Source organism: Rhinoderma darwinii, chromosome 2 (assembly GCF_050947455.1).
Source record: "Rhinoderma darwinii isolate aRhiDar2 chromosome 2, aRhiDar2.hap1, whole genome shotgun sequence".
Classification (NCBI taxonomy): domain Eukaryota; kingdom Metazoa; phylum Chordata; class Amphibia; order Anura; family Rhinodermatidae; genus Rhinoderma; species Rhinoderma darwinii.
The window spans coordinates 480,005,169-480,024,637 of record NC_134688.1 but is presented as its reverse complement, the minus strand read 5'-3'; the positions used below and the strand labels follow the sequence as shown (position 1 = coordinate 480,024,637).

General features: G+C 50.1%; 1 protein-coding gene across 4 annotated transcripts in view; it reads right to left on the bottom strand.

Moving 5' to 3' along the window:
* The window catches only part of GSK3B (glycogen synthase kinase 3 beta), a 94,887-nt gene that overhangs the window by 15,624 nt on the left and 59,794 nt on the right, over window positions 1-19,469 (bottom strand). For all 4 annotated transcript variants that reach the window (XM_075854725.1, XM_075854726.1, XM_075854723.1 and 1 more), the window contains exons 4-7: window positions 13,718-13,828; window positions 11,120-11,250; window positions 7,059-7,165; window positions 6,339-6,436 (exon numbers count right to left, since the gene is read on the bottom strand). In XM_075854725.1, the coding sequence (XP_075710840.1) occupies window positions 6,339-6,436; window positions 7,059-7,165; window positions 11,120-11,250; window positions 13,718-13,828 (447 nt within the window). The remainder of the gene's footprint in view (window positions 1-6,338; window positions 6,437-7,058; window positions 7,166-11,119; window positions 11,251-13,717; window positions 13,829-19,469) is intronic.

Sequence of the window (19,469 nt, the reverse complement as noted above, 5' to 3'; positions counted from 1 at the left end):
GGAGGAGGTCACACAGTATACAGGGGAGGAGGAGGTCACACAGTATACAGGGGAGGAGGAGGTCACACAGTATACAGGGGGGGGAGGAGGTGGAGGTCACACAGTATACAGGGGGGGAGGAGGTGAGGTCACACAGTATACAGGGGAGGAGGAGGTCACACAGTATACAGGGGAGGAGGAGGTGAGGTCACACAGTATACAGGGGGGGAGGAGGAGGTCACACAGTATACAGGGGAGGAGGTCACACAGTATACAGGGGAGGAGGAGGAGGTCACACAGTATACAGGGGGGGAGGAGGAGGAGGTCACACAGTATACAGGGGAGGAGGAGGAGGTCACACAGTATACAGGGGGGGAGGAGGAGGAGGTCACACAGTATACAGGGGAGGAGGAGGAGGTCACACAGTATACAGGGGGGGAGGAGGAGGTCACACAGTATACAGGGGGGGAGGAGGAGGAGGTCACACAGTATACAGGGGAGGAGGAGGTGGAGGTCACACAGTATACAGGGGAGGAGGAGGAGGTCACACAGTATACAGGGGAGGAGGTGGAGGTCACACAGTATACAGGGGAGGAGGTGGAGGTCACACAGTATACAGGGGAGGAGGGGGAGGTCACACAGTATACAGGGGGGGGGGGAGGAGGAGGTCACACAGTATACAGGGGGGGGGGAGGAGGAGGTCACACAGTATACAGGGGAGGAGGTGAGGTCACACAGTATACAGGGGAGGAGGAGGTCACACAGTATACAGGGGAGGAGGAGGAGGTCACACAGTATACAGGGGAGGAGGAGGAGGTCACACAGTATACAGGGGAGGAGGAGGAGGTCACACAGTATACAGGGGAGGAGGAGGAGGTCACACAGTATACAGGGGGGGAGGAGGTCACACAGTATACAGGGGGGGGAGGAGGAGGTCACACAGTATACAGGGGAGGAGGAGGAGGAGGAGGTCACAGTATACAGGGGAGGAGGAGGAGGAGGTTACACAGTATACAGGGGAGGAGGAGGAGGTCACACAGTATACAGGGGGGGAGGAGGAGGTCACACAGTATACAGGGGAGGAGGAGGAGGTCACACAGTATACAGGGGAGGAGGTGGAGGTCACACAGTATACAGGGGAGGAGGAGGAGGTCACACAGTATACAGGGGGGGAGGAGGAGGTCACACAGTATACAGGGGAGGAGGAGGAGGTCACACAGTATACAGGGGAGGAGGTGGAGGTCACACAGTATACAGGGGAGGAGGAGGAGGTCACACAGTATACAGGAGAGGAGGAGGTCACACAGTATACAGGGGAGGAGGAGGTCACACAGTATACAGGGGAGGAGGTGGAGGTCACACAGTATACAGGGGAGGAGGAGGAGGTCACACAGTATACAGGGGAGGAGGAGGAGGTCACACAGTATACAGGGGAGGAGGAGGAGGTTACACAGTATACAGGGGGGGAGGAGGAGGTCACACAGTATACAGGGGAGGAGGAGGAGGTCACACAGTATACAGGGGAGGAGGAGGAGGTCACACAGTATACAGGGGAGGAGGTGGAGGTCACACAGTATACAGGGGAGGAGGAGGAGGTCACACAGTATACAGGGGAGGAGGAGGAGGTCACACAGTATACAGGGGAGGAGGAGGAGGTCACACAGTATACAGGGGAGGAGGAGGTCACACAGTATACAGGAGAGGAGGAGGAGGTCACACAGTATACAGGGGAGGAGGTGGAGGTCACACAGTATACAGGGGAGGATTAGGAGGTCACACAGTATACAGGGGAGGAGGAGGAGGTCACACAGTATACAGGAGAGGAGGAGGAAGAGGAGGTCACACAGTATACAGGGGAGGAGGTCACACAGTATACAGGGGAGGAGGAGGAGGAGGTCACACAGTATACAGGGGAGGAGGAGGAGGTCACAGTATACAGGGGAGGAGGTGGAGGTCACACAGTATACAGGGGAGGATTAGGAGGTCACACAGTATACAGGGGAGGATTAGGAGGTCACACAGTATACAGGGGAGGAGGAGGAGGTCACACAGTATACAGGGGAGGAGGAGGAGGAGGAGGTCACACAGTATACAGGGGAGGAGGAGGAGGAGGTCACACAGTATACAGGGGAGGAGGAGGAGGTCACACAGTATACAGGGGGGGGGGGAGGAGGAGGTCACACAGTATACAGGGGGGGGGAGGAGGAGGTCACACAGTATACAGGGGAGGAGGAGGAGGTCACACAGTATACAGGGGAGGAGGTGGAGGTCACACAGTATACAGGGGAGGAGGAGGAGGTCACACAGTATACAGGGGAGGAGGAGGAGGTCACACAGTATACAGGGGAGGAGGAGGAGGTCACACAGTATACAGGGGAGGAGGAGGAGGTCACACAGTATACAGGAGAGGAGGAGGAGGTCACACAGTATACAGGGGAGGAGGTGGAGGTCACACAGTATACAGGGGAGGATTAGGAGGTCACACAGTATACAGGGGAGGAGGAGGAGGTCACACAGTATACAGGAGAGGAGGAGGAAGAGGAGGTCACACAGTATACAGGGGAGGAGGTCACACAGTATACAGGGGAGGAGGAGGAGGAGGTCACACAGTATACAGGGGAGGAGGAGGAGGAGGAGGAGGTCACACAGTATACAGGGGAGGAGGAGGAGGTCACAGTATACAGGGGAGGAGGTGGAGGTCACACAGTATACAGGGGAGGATTAGGAGGTCACACAGTATACAGGGGAGGATTAGGAGGTCACACAGTATACAGGGGAGGAGGAGGAGGTCACACAGTATACAGGGGAGGAGGAGGAGGAGGAGGTCACACAGTATACAGGGGAGGAGGAGGAGGAGGTCACACAGTATACAGGGGAGGAGGAGGAGGTCACACAGTATACAGGGGAGGAGGAGGAGGTCACACAGTATACAGGGGAGGAGGAGGAGGTCAAACAGTATACAGGGGAGGAGGTGGAGGTCACAGTATACAGGGGAGGAGGAGGTCACACAGTATACAGGGGAGGAGGAGGAGGTCACACAGTATACAGGGGAGGAGGTGGAGGTCACACAGTATACAGGGGAGGAGGAGGAGGTCACACAGTATACAGGGGAGGAGGAGGAGGTCACACAGTATACAGGGGAGGAGGTGGAGGTCACACAGTATACAGGGGAGGAGGAGGAGGTCACAGTATACAGGGGAGGAGGAGGAGGTCACACAGTATACAGGGGGGGGGGAGGAGGAGGTCACACAGTATACAGGGGGGGGAGGAGGAGGTCACACAGTATACAGGGGAGGAGGAGGTCACACAGTATACAGGGGAGGAGGAGGAGGTCACACAGTATACAGGGGAGGAGGAGGAGGTCACACAGTATACAGGGGAGGAGGAGGAGGTCACACAGTATACAGGGGAGGAGGAGGAGGTCACACAGTATACAGGGGAGGAGGAGGAGGTCACACAGTATACAGGGGGGGAGGAGGTCACACAGTATACAGGGGGGGGGGAGGAGGAGGTCACACAGTATACAGGGGAGGAGGAGGTGGTCACACAGTATACAGGGGAGGAGGAGGAGGTCACACAGTATACAGGGGAGGAGGAGGAGGTCACACAGTATACAGGGGAGGAGGAGGTCACACAGTATACAGGGGAGGAGGAGGAGGAGGTCACACAGTATACAGGGGAGGAGGAGGAGGAGGTCACACAGTATACAGGGGAGGAGGAGGTCACACAGTATACAAGGGGGGGGGAGGAGGAGGTCACACAGTATACAGGGGAGGAGGAGGAGGTGAGGTCACACAGTATACAGGGGAGGAGGAGGAGGTGGAGGTCACACAGTATACAGGGGAGGAGGAGGAGGTCACACAGTATACAGGGGAGGAGGAGGAGGTCACACAGTATACAGGGGAGGAGGAGGAGGTCACACAGTATACAGGGGAGGAGGAGGAGATCACACAGTATACAGGGGAGGAGGAGGAGGTCACACAGTATACAGGGGAGGAGGAGGAGGTCACACAGTATACAGGGGGGGAGGAGGAGGAGGTCACACAGTATACAGGGGAGGAGGAGGAGGTCACACAGTATACAGGGGAGGAGGAGGAGGAGGTCACACAGTATACAGGGGAGGAGGAGGAGGAGGTCACACAGTATACAGGGGAGGAGGAGGAGGAGGTCACACAGTATACAGGGGAGGAGGAGGAGGAGGTCACACAGTATACAGGGGAGGAGGAGGTCACACAGTATACAGGGGAGGAGGAGGAGGTCACACAGTATACAAGGGGGGGGGAGGAGGAGGTCACACAGTATACAAGGGGGGGGGAGGAGGAGGTCACACAGTATACAGGGGAGGAGGTGAGGTCACACAGTATACAGGGGAGGAGGTGGAGGTCACACAGTATACAGGGGAGGAGGAGGTCACACAGTATACAGGGGAGGAGGAGGAGGTCACACAGTATACAGGGGGGGGGGAGGAGGAGGTCACACAGTATACAGGGGAGGAGGTGAGGTCACACAGTATACAGGGGGGGGGGAGGAGGAGGTCACACAGTATACAGGGGGGGGGGAGGAGGAGGTCACACAGTATACAGGGGGGGGGAGGAGGAGGTCACACAGTATACAGGGGAGGAGGAGGTCACACAGTATACAGGGGAGGAGGAGGAGGAGGTCACACAGTATACAGGGGAGGAGGAGGTCGTCACACAGTATACAGGGGGGGAGGAGGAGGTCACACAGTATACAGGGGGGGGGAGGAGGAGGTCACACAGTATACAGGGGAGGAGGAGGAGGTCACACAGTATACAGGGGGGGAGGAGGAGGTCACACAGTATACAGGGGGGGAGGAGGAGGTCACACAGTATACAGGGGAGGAGGAGGTCACACAGTATACAGGGAGGAGGTGGAGGTCACACAGTATACAGGGGGGGAGGAGGAGGTCACACAGTCTACAGGGGAGGAGGAGGAGGTCACACAGTCTACAGGGGAGGAGGAGGAGGTCACACAGTATACAGGAGAGGAGGAGGTCACACAGTATACAGGGGAGGAGGAGGTCACAGTATACAGGGGAGGAGGAGGTCACACAGTATACAGGGGAGGAGGAGGTCACACAGTATACAGGGGAGGAGGAGGTCACACAGTATACAGGGGAGGAGGAGGTCACACAGTATACAGGGGAGGAGGAGGTCACAGTATACAGGGGAGGAGGAGGTCACAGTATACAGGGGAGGAGGAGGAGGTCACAGTATACAGGGGAGGAGGTGGAGGTCACACAGTATACAGGAGAGGAGGAGGTCACACAGTATACAGGGGGGGAGGAGGTCACACAGTATACAGGGGAGGAGGTGGAGGTCACACAGTATACAGGGGAGGAGGAGGAGGTCACACAGTATACAGGGGGGGAGGAGGTCACAGTATACAGGGGAGGAGGAGGAGGTCACACAGTATACAGGGGAGGAGGAGGAGGTCACACAGTATACAGGGGGGGAGGAGGTCACACAGTATACAGGGGAGGAGGAGGAGGTCACACAGTATACAGGGGAGGAGGAGAAGGTCACACAGTATACAGGGGAGGAGGAGGTCACACAGTATACAGGGGAGGAGGAGGTCACACAGTATACAGGGGAGGAGGAGGAGGTCAAACAGTATACAGGGGGGAGGAGGTCACACAGTATACAGGGGAGGAGGAGGTCACACAGTATACAGGGGGGGAGGAGGTGGAGGTCAAACAGTATACAGGGGGGGAGGAGGTGAGGTCACACAGTATACAGGGGGGGAGGAGGTGAGGTCACACAGTATACAGGGGGGGAGGAGGTGAGGTCACACAGTATACAGGGGGGGAGGAGGTGGAGGTCAAACAGTATACAGGGGGGGAGGAGGTGAGGTCACACAGTATACAGGGGGGGAGGAGGTGAGGTCACACAGTATACAGGGGGGGAGGAGGAGGAGGTCACACAGTATACAGGGGGAGGAGGAGGAGGTCACACAGTATACAGGGGAGGAGGAGGTCACACAGTATACAGGGGAGGAGGAGGAGGTCACACAGTATACAGGGGAGGAGGAGGAGGTCACACAGTATACAGGGGAGGAGGAGGAGGTCACACAGTATACAGGGGAGGAGGAGGAGGTCACACAGTATACAGGGGGAGGAGGAGGTCACACAGTATACAGGGGGGGAGGAGGAGGTCACACAGTATACAGGGGGGGAGGAGGAGGTCACACAGTATACAGGGGGGGAGGAGGAGGTCACACAGTATACAGGGGGGGAGGAGGAGGTCACACAGTATACAGGGGAGGAGGAGGTCACACAGTATACAGGGGGGGAGGAGGAGGTCACACAGTATACAGGGGGGGGAGGCGGCGTCGCTCACCTTAATAATCTCCACCAGCTGGTCCACACCGCTGTCCCCGGGGAAGATGGGCTGACCCAGGAGCAGCTCTGCCAGCACACAGCCCGCTGACCACACATCTACGGAAAGTAAGAGGCACAGTCAGTCAGTTACGGGCACCAGCGCCACCACAGCACGCCCGGCTCTATCGTTCTGCTGTGATAACATTTACTAGAATGACACAGTACTTTGGTGCATTGCACTGTGGGAGATGTAGTTTTTCCCTCTGCATCAGCCTATTGTGCAGTGCACGATGTAGACACTACAATCATGCCACATCCAGAGCTGCGCTCATCAATCTTCCGGTGATCAGTTGCGAGCCAAGACATAACAGTCTTACCAAGACCCCAGGACTCGCAGTACTCGGATAGTGTCCCCTATAGTGGAGTCCTGGGGCGGACACATCACAAATAATTACAGCAAGTCCTTTCCTAATCTCCTCCCCTTCAGAGAAACATAAAAAGAAAACATGTCTACAAGTTTCCCCTCCTAACAAACTTCAGATCAGACCTGATCGTGGCTGTAAGGCAACTGTCTGCAGCAGGAGCCCTCCCCCACGGCAATATAAATCCAGTCACGTTAAGCCTCGCCCCTCCATCATTCAGTAAATGTAATACAATCTATATCTCTGCTTATTGCCTGCCCTAAAAAAAATGTGACGAAAAAAAAGAAGTATAACATGGTAACAAGACGGCTGCTCACCTATGCTGGAGGTGTAATCAGTGGCCCCAAAGATCAACTCTGGAGCCCTATAGTACCGAGAGCAGATGTAGGAGACATTGGGTTCACCGCGGACAAGCTGCTTTGCACTGTAAAACAAAGAGGAAAATGGTGATAAGCGGCGGCATCTAATGCATGAACACAATGTATATATATATATATATATACACATCATATACCGGTCACACATCATCCTGTATATAACATCTGATGTCCTGTGTATAATATATCATATACCGGTCACATATCATCCTGTATATAACATCTGATGTCCTGTGTATAATATATCATATACCGGTCACATATCATCCTGTATATAACATCTGATGTCCTGTGTATAATATATCATATACCGGTCACACATCATCCTGTATATAACATCTGATGTCCTGTATAATATATCATATACCGGTCACACATCATCCTGTATATAACATCTGATGTCCTGTGTATAATATATCATATACCGGTCACACATCATCCTGTATATAACTAACATCTGATGTCCTGTGTATAATATATCATATACCGGTCACATATCATCCTGTATATAACATCTGATGTCCTGTGTATAATATATCATATACCGGTCACACATCATCCTGTATATAACATCTGATGTCCTGTATAATATATCATATACCGGTCACACATCATCCTGTATATAACATCTGATGTCCTGTGTATAATATATCATATACCGGTCACATATCATCCTGTATATAACATCTGATGTCCTGTATAATATATCATATACCGGTCACACATCATCCTGTATATAACATCTGATGTCCTGTGTATAATATATCATATACCGGTCACACATCATCCTGTATATAACATCTGATGTCCTGTATAATATATCATATACCGGTCACACATCATCCTGTATATAACATCTGATGTCCTGTGTATAATATATCATATACCGGTCACACATCATCCTGTATATAACATCTGATGTCCTGTGTATAATATATCATATACCGGTCACACATCATCCTGTATATAACATCTGATGTCCTGTATATAATATATCATATACCGGTCACACATCATCCTGTATATAACATCTGATGTCCTGTATAATATATCATATACCGGTCACACATCATCCTGTATATAACATCTGATGTCCTGTGTATAATATATCATATACCGGTCACATATCATCCTGTATATAACATCTGATGTCCTGTGTATAATATATCATATACCGGTCACACATCATCCTGTATATAACATCTGATGTCCTGTGTATAATATATCATATACCGGTCACACATCATCCTGTATATAACATCTGATGTCCTGTGTATAATATATCATATACCGGTCACACATCATCCTGTATATAACATCTGATGTCCTGTATAATATATCATATACCGGTCACACATCATCCTGTATATAACATCTGATGTCCTGTGTATAATATATCATATACCGGTCACACATCATCCTGTATATAACATCTGATGTCCTGTATATAATATATCATATACCGGTCACACATCATCCTGTATATAACATCTGATGTCCTGTATAATATATCATATACCGGTCACACATCATCCTGTATATAACATCTGATGTCCTGTATAATATATCATATACCGGTCACACATCATCCTGTATATAACATCTGATGTCCTGTATAATATATCATATACCGGTCACATATCATCCTGTATATAACATCTGATGTCCTGTATAATATATCATATACCGGTCACATATCATCCTGTATATAACATCTGATGTCCTGTGTATAATATATCATATACCGGTCACACATCATCCTGTATATAACATCTGATGTCCTGTGTATAATATACCATATACCGGTCACATATCATCCTGTATATAACATCTGATGTCCTGTATAATATATCATATACCGGTCACACATCATCCTGTATATAACATCTGATGTCCTGTATAATATATCATATACCGGTCACATATCATCCTGTATATAACATCTGATGTCCTGTGTATAATATATCATATACCGGTCACATATCATCCTGTATATAACATCTGATGTCCTGTGTATAATATATCATATACCGGTCACACATCATCCTGTATATAACATCTGATGTCCTGTATATAATATATCATATACCGGTCACACATCATCCTGTATATAACATCTGATGTCCTGTGTATAATATATCATATACCGGTCACATATCATCCTGTATATAACATCTGATGTCCTGTATAATATATCATATACCGGTCACACATCATCCTGTATATAACATCTGATGTCCTGTGTATAATATATCATATACCGGTCACACATCATCCTGTATATAACATCTGATGTCCTGTGTATAATATATCATATACCGGTCACACATCATCCTGTATATAACATCTGATGTCCTGTGTATAATATATCATATACCGGTCACACATCATCCTGTATATAACATCTGATGTCCTGTATAATATATCATATACCGGTCACACATCATCCTGTATATTACATCTGATGTCCTGTATATAATATATCATATACCGGTCACATATCATCCTGTATATAACATCTGATGTCCTGTATAATATATCATATACCGGTCACACATCATCCTGTATATAACATCTGATGTCCTGTGTATAATATATCATATACCGGTCACACATCATCCTGTATATAACATCTGATGTCCTGTGTATAATATATCATATACCGGTCACATATCATCCTGTATATAACATCTGATGTCCTGTGTATAATATATCATATACCAGTCACACATCATCCTGTATATAACATCTGATGTCCTGTGTATAATATATCATATACCGGTCACACATCATCCTGTATATAACATCTGATGTCCTGTGTATAATATATCATATACCGGTCACACATCATCCTGTATATAACATCTGATGTCCTGTGTATAATATATCATATACCGGTCACATATCATCCTGTATATAACATCTGATGTCCTGTGTATAATATATCATATACCGGTCACACATCATCCTGTATATAACATCTGATGTCCTGTGTATAATATATCATATACCGGTCACATATCATCCTGTATATAACATCTGATGTCCTGTGTATAATATATCATATACCGGTCACACATCATCCTGTATATAACATCTGATGTCCTGTGTATAATATATCATATACCGGTCACACATCATCCTGTATATAACATCTGATGTCCTGTGTATAATATATCATATACCGGTCACATATCATCCTGTATATAACATCTGATGTCCTGTGTATAATATATCATATACCGGTCACACATCATCCTGTATATAACATCTCTGATTCTGTGTATTATATATAGTACTCGGGCAGCGTTACATGACGGATGTCGTCTGGGGAATTTGTCAGACCGAAACCTTTCACAGCACAGATGAGGGCACGTTCTATATACACAGGGCCCAGGTTTCTCGCAGAATGCAGAACTTTATGTCCGGACCCCTTGCTACCCCCCATTATATAGTGAACCTTTCTGTAGCGTCTTAATACACCTTGGCTTCAAATTCTCATCATTTTGATAAGATCTTTGTTTGCTCTCAATGAATGGAAAGATCAAGACGTGAAAAACCTTTCTGACCTGGTCCTGCTCACACAGCTGAGAGGTGGACACAACTGTATGCAGCCTTTACAGAACAATGTATCAGTGCAGGAGGTTTAGCTCAGAGGATTGTCTCCATTCATTCCACATCTGCAAGCAGAGATGGTGAAAATGCCAAAGGAATTGAATTTAAACAAAACATAAGAAAGTTGTAGGGAACTGAAGCAAAGGGTTAACTCAGAGCAAAGTAGATCATAAATCCTGTGCAGACATCATCCCTGACCTCAGGAGCTCACAATCATATGTCACTACATGACACAATGTATAACTCCCATCATCCCTGACCTCAGGAGCTCACACTTGAATTGGGAGTTAAAACTAAAAACCTCTCTCCAGATGTGGCCTCTGCTGGTATTCAAACCCTCATTTCTCACCCAGACTCTCATCATGTATGACAGGAGGGGAACTTACCTGCCGAAGTCACAGAGCTTGAGCACAGCGGTGTCCGGGTCCAGCAGCAGGTTCTGTGGCTTGATGTCCCGATGGCAGATCCCAAAGGAATGGATGTAAGCTAAACTGCGGAACAGCTGATACATGTACAACTGCGGAGACAAGAGCGAACCAGGGTGACTGCGGTGTAACCGGCGCCTGCACAACACTGCCGCACCCTCCACCTGCACAACACCGCCGCACCCTCCACCTGCACAACACCGCCGCACCCTCCACCTGCGCTAAACTGCGGAACAGCTGATACATGTACAACTGCGGAGAGCGAACCAGGGTGACTGCGGTGTAACCGGCACCTGCACAACACCGCCGCACCCTCCGCCTGCGCTAAACTGCGGAACAGCTGATACATGTACAACTGCGAAGACAAGAGCGAACCAGGGTGACTGCGGTGTAACCGGCGCCTGCACAACACTGCCGCACCCTCCGCCTGCGCTAAACTGCGGAACAGCTGATACATGTACAACTGCGAAGACAAGAGCGAACCAGGGTGACTGCGGTGTAACCGGCACCTGCGCAACACCGCCGCACGCTCCGCCTGCGCAAAACTGCCGAACACCCTCCGCCTGCGCAAAACCGCAACACCTTCCGCCTGCGCAAAACCGGCGCACCCTCCGACTGCGCAAAACCGCCGAACACCCTCCGCAAAACCGCCGAACACCCTCCGCAAAACCGCCGAACACCCTCCGCAAAACCGCCGAACACCCTCCGCAAAACCGCCGAACACCCTCCGCAAAACCGCCGAACACCCTCCGCAAAACCGCCGAACACCCTCCGCAAAACCGCCGAACACCCTCCGCAAAACCGCCGAACACCCTCCGCAAAACCGCCGAACACCCTCCGCAAAACCGCCGAACAACCTCCGCAAAACCGCCAAACACCCTCCGCAAAACCGCCGAACACCCTCCGCAAAACCGCCGAACACCCTCCGCAAAACCGCCGAACACCCTCCGCAAAACCGCCGAACACCCTCCGCAAAACCGCCGAACACCCTCCGCAAAACCGCCGAACACCCTCCGCAAAACCGCCGAACACCCTCCGCAAAACCGCCGAACACCCTCCGCCTACGCAAAACCGCCGAACACCCTCCGCCTACGCAAAACTGCCGAACACCCTCCGCAAAACCGGCGCACCCTCCGACTGCGCAAAACTGCCGAACACTCTCCGCCTGCGCAAAGCCGCCGCACCTTCCGCCTGCGCAAAACATACGCACAAGCCGTCTGCGCATAACCGGCGCACCCGCCGCCTTCGCAAAACCGACGCACCCGCCGCAGGCGCCAAAAAACGACGCAACCGCCGCCTGCGCAAAACCGAAGCACCCGACGGCGGATTTCTGTTCACCGTCGACTCCGCTATTGATTCCGTCATTAAAACGGAAACCTGCCGGAATGGTGACGAACGGAAACCATTAGCGATGTTTTCGTCACCATTGATATCAATGGTGACGGAAACGGAAGCTGTGGTTTCAGTTTGACTTTCCGTTGTGGAGTTCACCCGACAGAAACCTCAGACGGAACGCCAACGCGGATGTGAACAGGCCCTAAGGGAAAAAGTAAATTTTTTATTTTTCTACAAAATAGATTACATTTTTTTTTTAGTCAGCGGAGTGCCAATGGGTTACTATGGTACCCGGGGACCTAGTGCATTGGCCCCCCGCGATTGTGCTGATGGGCTTAGAGAGGGAGCCCCCTCCCCCTGTATAACACTTGGTGTGGGGGTCAGTATGGACCGAGGAATAGAAGATGATAAATGGCGGGGTGACACTTCTATGTTACACCCACTGCGGAAGGCGTGGGGGGGGGGGGGGCACCGCTTCTGAGCCTTAATAGTACGGCATGGCACAGATACTACCCGCTCCCCACGCTATTATATTACGGTGTGGTGCAGTAAGGGGTTAATCACTGCAGAATATAAAAGTTCTGCAACTTTCTAATAGACTGTCTCAATTTTATCATCATTTTGGGGACCTGCTTGCTGTCAGTGAAAGGGAACATTCTTGTTACATCCAGAAAATGGAAACGGGTACAGATCTTCTACTTCTCACAGCTGAGGGTTTGTTACAATGTATTTGTGTAGACAATCCTCTATAAGATAAGTACATCGGTAGCACAAATCTCGTCCGAATTCCTACAATGTATCAGTCCGGAGACCACAATCTGCAGCTCACTGAGGATGGTCTAGACTGGATACAACTGTAACAAACCCTCAGCTGGGAGAAGTATTAGGTCTGTATTGGGTTTTCAGCTTCTTGATGTAACCAAGAATGTTTCCATTTATTGACAGTAAGCAGAGGAATTGAAATACTAAGTCTATTAGAAAGTCGCGCAAAGATTAAAGTTTTATTTAAAATGACAATGTGACGAAATAATATTCCAGCTGTGGACGGAACGTTTCTGCCGGTTCAGACGAGCGTTACTATGGTTTGTTTTTTGTTGTTGGGGGGAGTGGAATCCACGGACCGTATAACCCATCATATAATGCTCATGTCGTGGGAATCATCCCCCCGTCTATCTTTACGTCACCCCATACGTCCTCCTCTGTATACGGGACGCGGGTCATCACCTTGACGTAGATCATGGGCAGCGCTTGCTTGGCTCGGCTGTAATGTCTGGCCACTCTGTACACCGTTTCCGGAACGTAATCCAGCACCAGGTTTAGGTAGACCTCGTCCTTCTGTGAAAAGAAGAAAAATCAGCACCGAGAACCAATAAATAATAATCATATAATACACTGATGAGTAATCCGGCATCTGATACTCCGGAACTACAACACGCCGCGCCGGAGCAAGTCCGGATTTACCAGCACGCACAATCCACGGACGTCACCCGGGGAGAAGCATTTACCCCCAGGACCGACGGACAGCTTATCAGCCACTTCACCAACGGACATGCGCGCGGTCGCTCAGGGGGACGGACGACGGTTACTATTTTTTCCGGGGGGGGGTGAGATGAGCGGTCGCACATATAATCCCCCTCCCCGCTCCGTGACTCGGATATTTACTGACATCTGGATCACAGATATTTGGTCTCTTCAGTTCTGCGACGTGGATATAAGCGACAGGTATGAACTCCGCTCATCCTGTTATTTGTCTGTGTCAGTGAAAGGGTTAGGGACCATCTGATAATCCAGAACATCTGATAATCCAGCATCTTTTATGTAATGGAGACATGATGAATCTCAGACAGATTGAAGAATAAAGTGGTACAACCACCACGTTATAAGATCATGTGACTGGCCACGAATCCTTTATGATGGCCACCGTTGTTATGCGGCAGATGGGGCTCCGCAGGGGACGACTCCAATGTCAGGTCATTCCCAAACGATTTTATTACAGTCACCCCAATCTGGAAGCTTTGCTGCTTCAGTGTTGATGGCCGTAGTAGAGATAAGCAGCGCCCACAAAACAATGCAGACGGCCGGAGCAGCACATGTGCCAGGACTCCAGGAGAGCGGCTGCGGGGGATTATAATCTCCAGGTACCTGTGGTGTGTGGTCTACGTCACTCCAGGGCGGATTCTACGCACCGCTCACAATGAGGAGGATTAGATCCGCCATGTTTACTCCTCACATCTAGTCACAGAAACTTACACCAGACGCGCAAACAAATTGCTCCCACTTTATTACCAGTCCCATCCCCGATACGTCACGTAATACCTGTCACATCACATAATACCTGTCACCTGCCGTCACCTGCCGTCACATCACATAATACCTGTCACATCACATAATACCCGTCACCTGCTGTCACATCCCGGATACATCACATAATACCTGTCACCTGCCGTCACATCCCGGATACATCACATAATACCTGTCACCTGCCGTCACATCCCGGATACATCACATAATACCCGTCACCTGCCGTCACATCCCGGATACATCACATAATACCTGTCACCTGCCGTCACATCCCAGATACATCACATAATACCTGTCACCTGCCGTCACATCCCGGATACATCACATAATACCCGTCACCTGCCGTCACATCCCGGATACATCACATAATACCTGTCACCTGCCGTCACATCCCGGATACATCACATAATACCCGTCACCTGCCGTCACATTACGGATACATGACATAATACCTGTCACATCACATAATACCCGTCACCTGCCGTCACATCCCGGATACATCACATAATACCCGTCACCTGCCGTCACATCCCGGATACATCACATAATACCCGTCACCTGCCGTCACATCCCGGATACATCACATAATATCTGTCACCTGCCGTCACATCCCGGATACATCACATAATACCCGTCACCTGCCGTCACATCCCAGATACATCACATAATACCTGTCACCTGCCGTCACATCCCGGATACATCACATAATACCCGTCACCTGCCGTCACATCCCGGATACATCACATAATACCTGTCACCTGCCGTCACATCCCGGATACATCACATAATACCTGTCACCTGCCGTCACATCCCAGATACATCACATAATACCTGTCACCTGCCGTCACATCCCGGATACATCACATAATACCTGTCACCTGCCGTCACATCCCGGATACATCACATAATACCCGTCACCTGCTGTCACATCCCGGATACATCACATAATACCCGTCACCTGCCGTCACATCCCGGATACATCACATACCTGTCACCTGCCGTCACATCCCGGATACATCACATAATACCCGTCACCTGCCGTCACATCCCGGATACATCACATAATACACGTCACCTGCCGTCACATCCCGGATACATCACATAATACCCGTCACCTGCCGTCACATCCCGGATACATCACATAATACCCGTCACCTGCCGTCACATCCCAGATACATCACATACCTGTCACCTGCTGTCACATCCCGGATACATCACATAATACCCGTCACCTGCCGTCACATCCCGGATACATCACATAATACCTGTCACCTGCCGTCACATCCCGGATACATCACATAATACCTGTCACCTGCCGTCACATCCCGGATACATCACATAATACCCGTCACCTGCCGTCACATCCCGGATACATCACATAATACCCGTCACCTGCCGTCACATCCCAGATACATCACATAATACCTGTCACCTGCCGTCACATCCCGGATACATCACATAATACCCGTCACCTGCCGTCACATCCCGGATACATCACATAATATCTGTCACCTGCCGTCACATCCCGGATACATCACATAATACCCGTCACCTGCCGTCACATCCCGGATACATCACATAATACCTGTCACCTGCCGTCACATCCCGGATACATCACATAATACCTGTCACCTGCCGTCACATCCCGGATACATCACATAATACCTGTCACCTGCCGTCACATCCCGGATACATCACATAATACCCGTCACCTGCTGTCACATCCCGGATACATCACATAATACCCGTCACCTGCCGTCACATCCCGGATACATCACATACCTGTCACCTGCCGTCACATCCCGGATACATCACATAATACCCGTCACCTGCCGTCACATCCCGGATACATCACATAATACACGTCACCTGCCGTCACATCCCGGATACATCACATAATACCCGTCACCTGCCGTCACATCCCGGATACATCACATAATACCCGTCACCTGCCGTCACATCCCAGATACATCACATACCTGTCACCTGCTGTCACATCCCGGATACATCACATAATACCCGTCACCTGCCGTCACATCCCGGATACATCACATAATACCCGTCACTTGCCGTCACATCCCGGATACATCACATAATACCTGTCACTTGCCGTCACATCCCGGATACATCACATAATACCTGTCACCTGCCGTCACATCCCGGATACATCACATAATACCCGTCACCTGCCGTCACATCCCGGATACATCACATAATATCTGTCACCTGCCGTCACATCCCGGATACATCACATAATACCTGTCACCTGCCGTCACATCCCGGATACATTACATAATACCTGTCACCTGCCGTCACATCCCGGATACATTACATAATACCCGTCACCTGCCGTCACATCCCGGATACATCACATAATACCTGTCACCTGCCGTCACATCCCGGATACATCACATAATACCTGTCACCTGCCGTCACATCCCGGATACATCACATAATACCTGTCACCTGCTGTCACATCCCGGATACATCACATAATACCAGTCACCTGCTGTCACATCCCGGATACATCACATAATACCTGTCACCTGCCGTCACATCCCGGATACATCACATAATACCCGTCACCTGCTGTCACATCCCGGATACATCACATAATACCTGTCACCTGCCGTCACATCCCGGATACATCACATAATACCCGTCACCTGCTGTCACATCCCGGATACATCACATAATACCTGTCACCTGCCGTCACATCCCGGATACATCACATAATACCTGTCACCTGCCGTCACATCCCGGATACATCACATAATACCCGTCACCTGCTGTCACATCCCGGATACATCACATAATACCTGTCACATCACATAATACCCGTCACCTGCCGTCACATCCCGGATACATCACATAATACCTGTCACCTGCTGTCACATCCCGGATACATCACATAATACCTGTCACCTGCCGTCACATCCCGGATACATCACATAATACCTGACACCTGCCGTCACATCCCGGATACATCACATAATACCTGTCACCTGCCGTCACATCCCGGATACATCACATAATACCCGTCACCTGCCGTCACATCCCAGATACATCACATAATACCTGTCACCTGCTGTCACATCCCGGATACATCACATAATACCTGTCACCTGCCGTCACATCCCGGATACATCACATAATACCTGTCACCTGCCGTCACATCCCGGATACATCACATAATACCCGTCACCTGCCGTCACATTACGGATACATGACATAATACCTGTCACATCACATAATACCCGTCACCTGCCGTCACATCCCGGATACATCACATAATACCCGTCACCTGCCGTCACATCCCGGATACATCACATAATACCCGTCACCTGCCGTCACATCCCGGATACATCACATAATACCTGTCACCTGCCGTCACATCCCGGATACATCACATAATACCCGTCACCTGCCGTCACATCCCGGATACATCACATAATACCTGTCACATCACATAATACCCGTCACCTGCCGTCACATCCCGGATACATCACATAATACCTGTCACCTGCCGTCACATCCCGGATACATCACATAATACCTGTCACCTGCCGTCACATCCCGGATACATCACATAATACCCGTCACCTGCCGTCACATCCCGGATACATCACATAATACCTGTCACCTGCCGTCACATCCCGGATACATCACATACCTGTCACCTGCCGTCACATCCCGGATACATCACATAATACCTGTCACCTGCCGTCACATCCCGGATACATCACATAATATCTGTCACCTGCCGTCACATCCCGGATACATCACATAATACCTGTCACCTGCCGTCACATCCCGGATACATCACATAATACCCGTCACCTGCTGTCACATCCCGGATACATCACATAATACCCGTCACCTGCCGTCACATCCCGGATACATCACATAATACCCGTCACCTGCTGTCACATCCCGGATACATCACATAATACCTGTCACCTGCCGTCACATCCCGGATACATCACATAATACCTGTCACCTGCTGTCACATCCCGGATACATCACATAATACCTGTCACCTGCCGTCACATCCCGGATACATCACATAATACCCGTCACCTGCCGTCACATCCCGGATACATCACATAATACCCGTCACCTGCCGTCACATCCCGGATACATCACATAATACCTGTCACCTGCCGTCACATCCCGGATACATCACATAATACCTGTCACCTGCCGTCACATCCCAGATACATCACATAATACCTGTCACCTGCCGTCACATCCCGGATACATCACATAATACCCGTCACCTGCCGTCACATCCCGGATACATCACATAATACCTGACACCTGCCGTCACATCCCGGATACATCACATAATACCCGTCACCTGCTGTCACATCCCGGATACATCACATAATACCCGTCACCTGCCGTCACATCCCGGATACATCACATAATACCTGTCACCTGCCGTCACATCCCGGATACATCACATAATACCTGTCACCTGCCGTCACATCCCGGATACATCACATAATACCCGTCACCTGCTGTCACATCCCGGATACATCACATAATACCTGTCACCTGCCGTCACATCCCGGATACATCACATAATACCTGTCACCTGCTGTCACATCCCGGATACATCACATAATACCCGTCACCTGCCGTCACATCCCGGATACATCACATAATACCT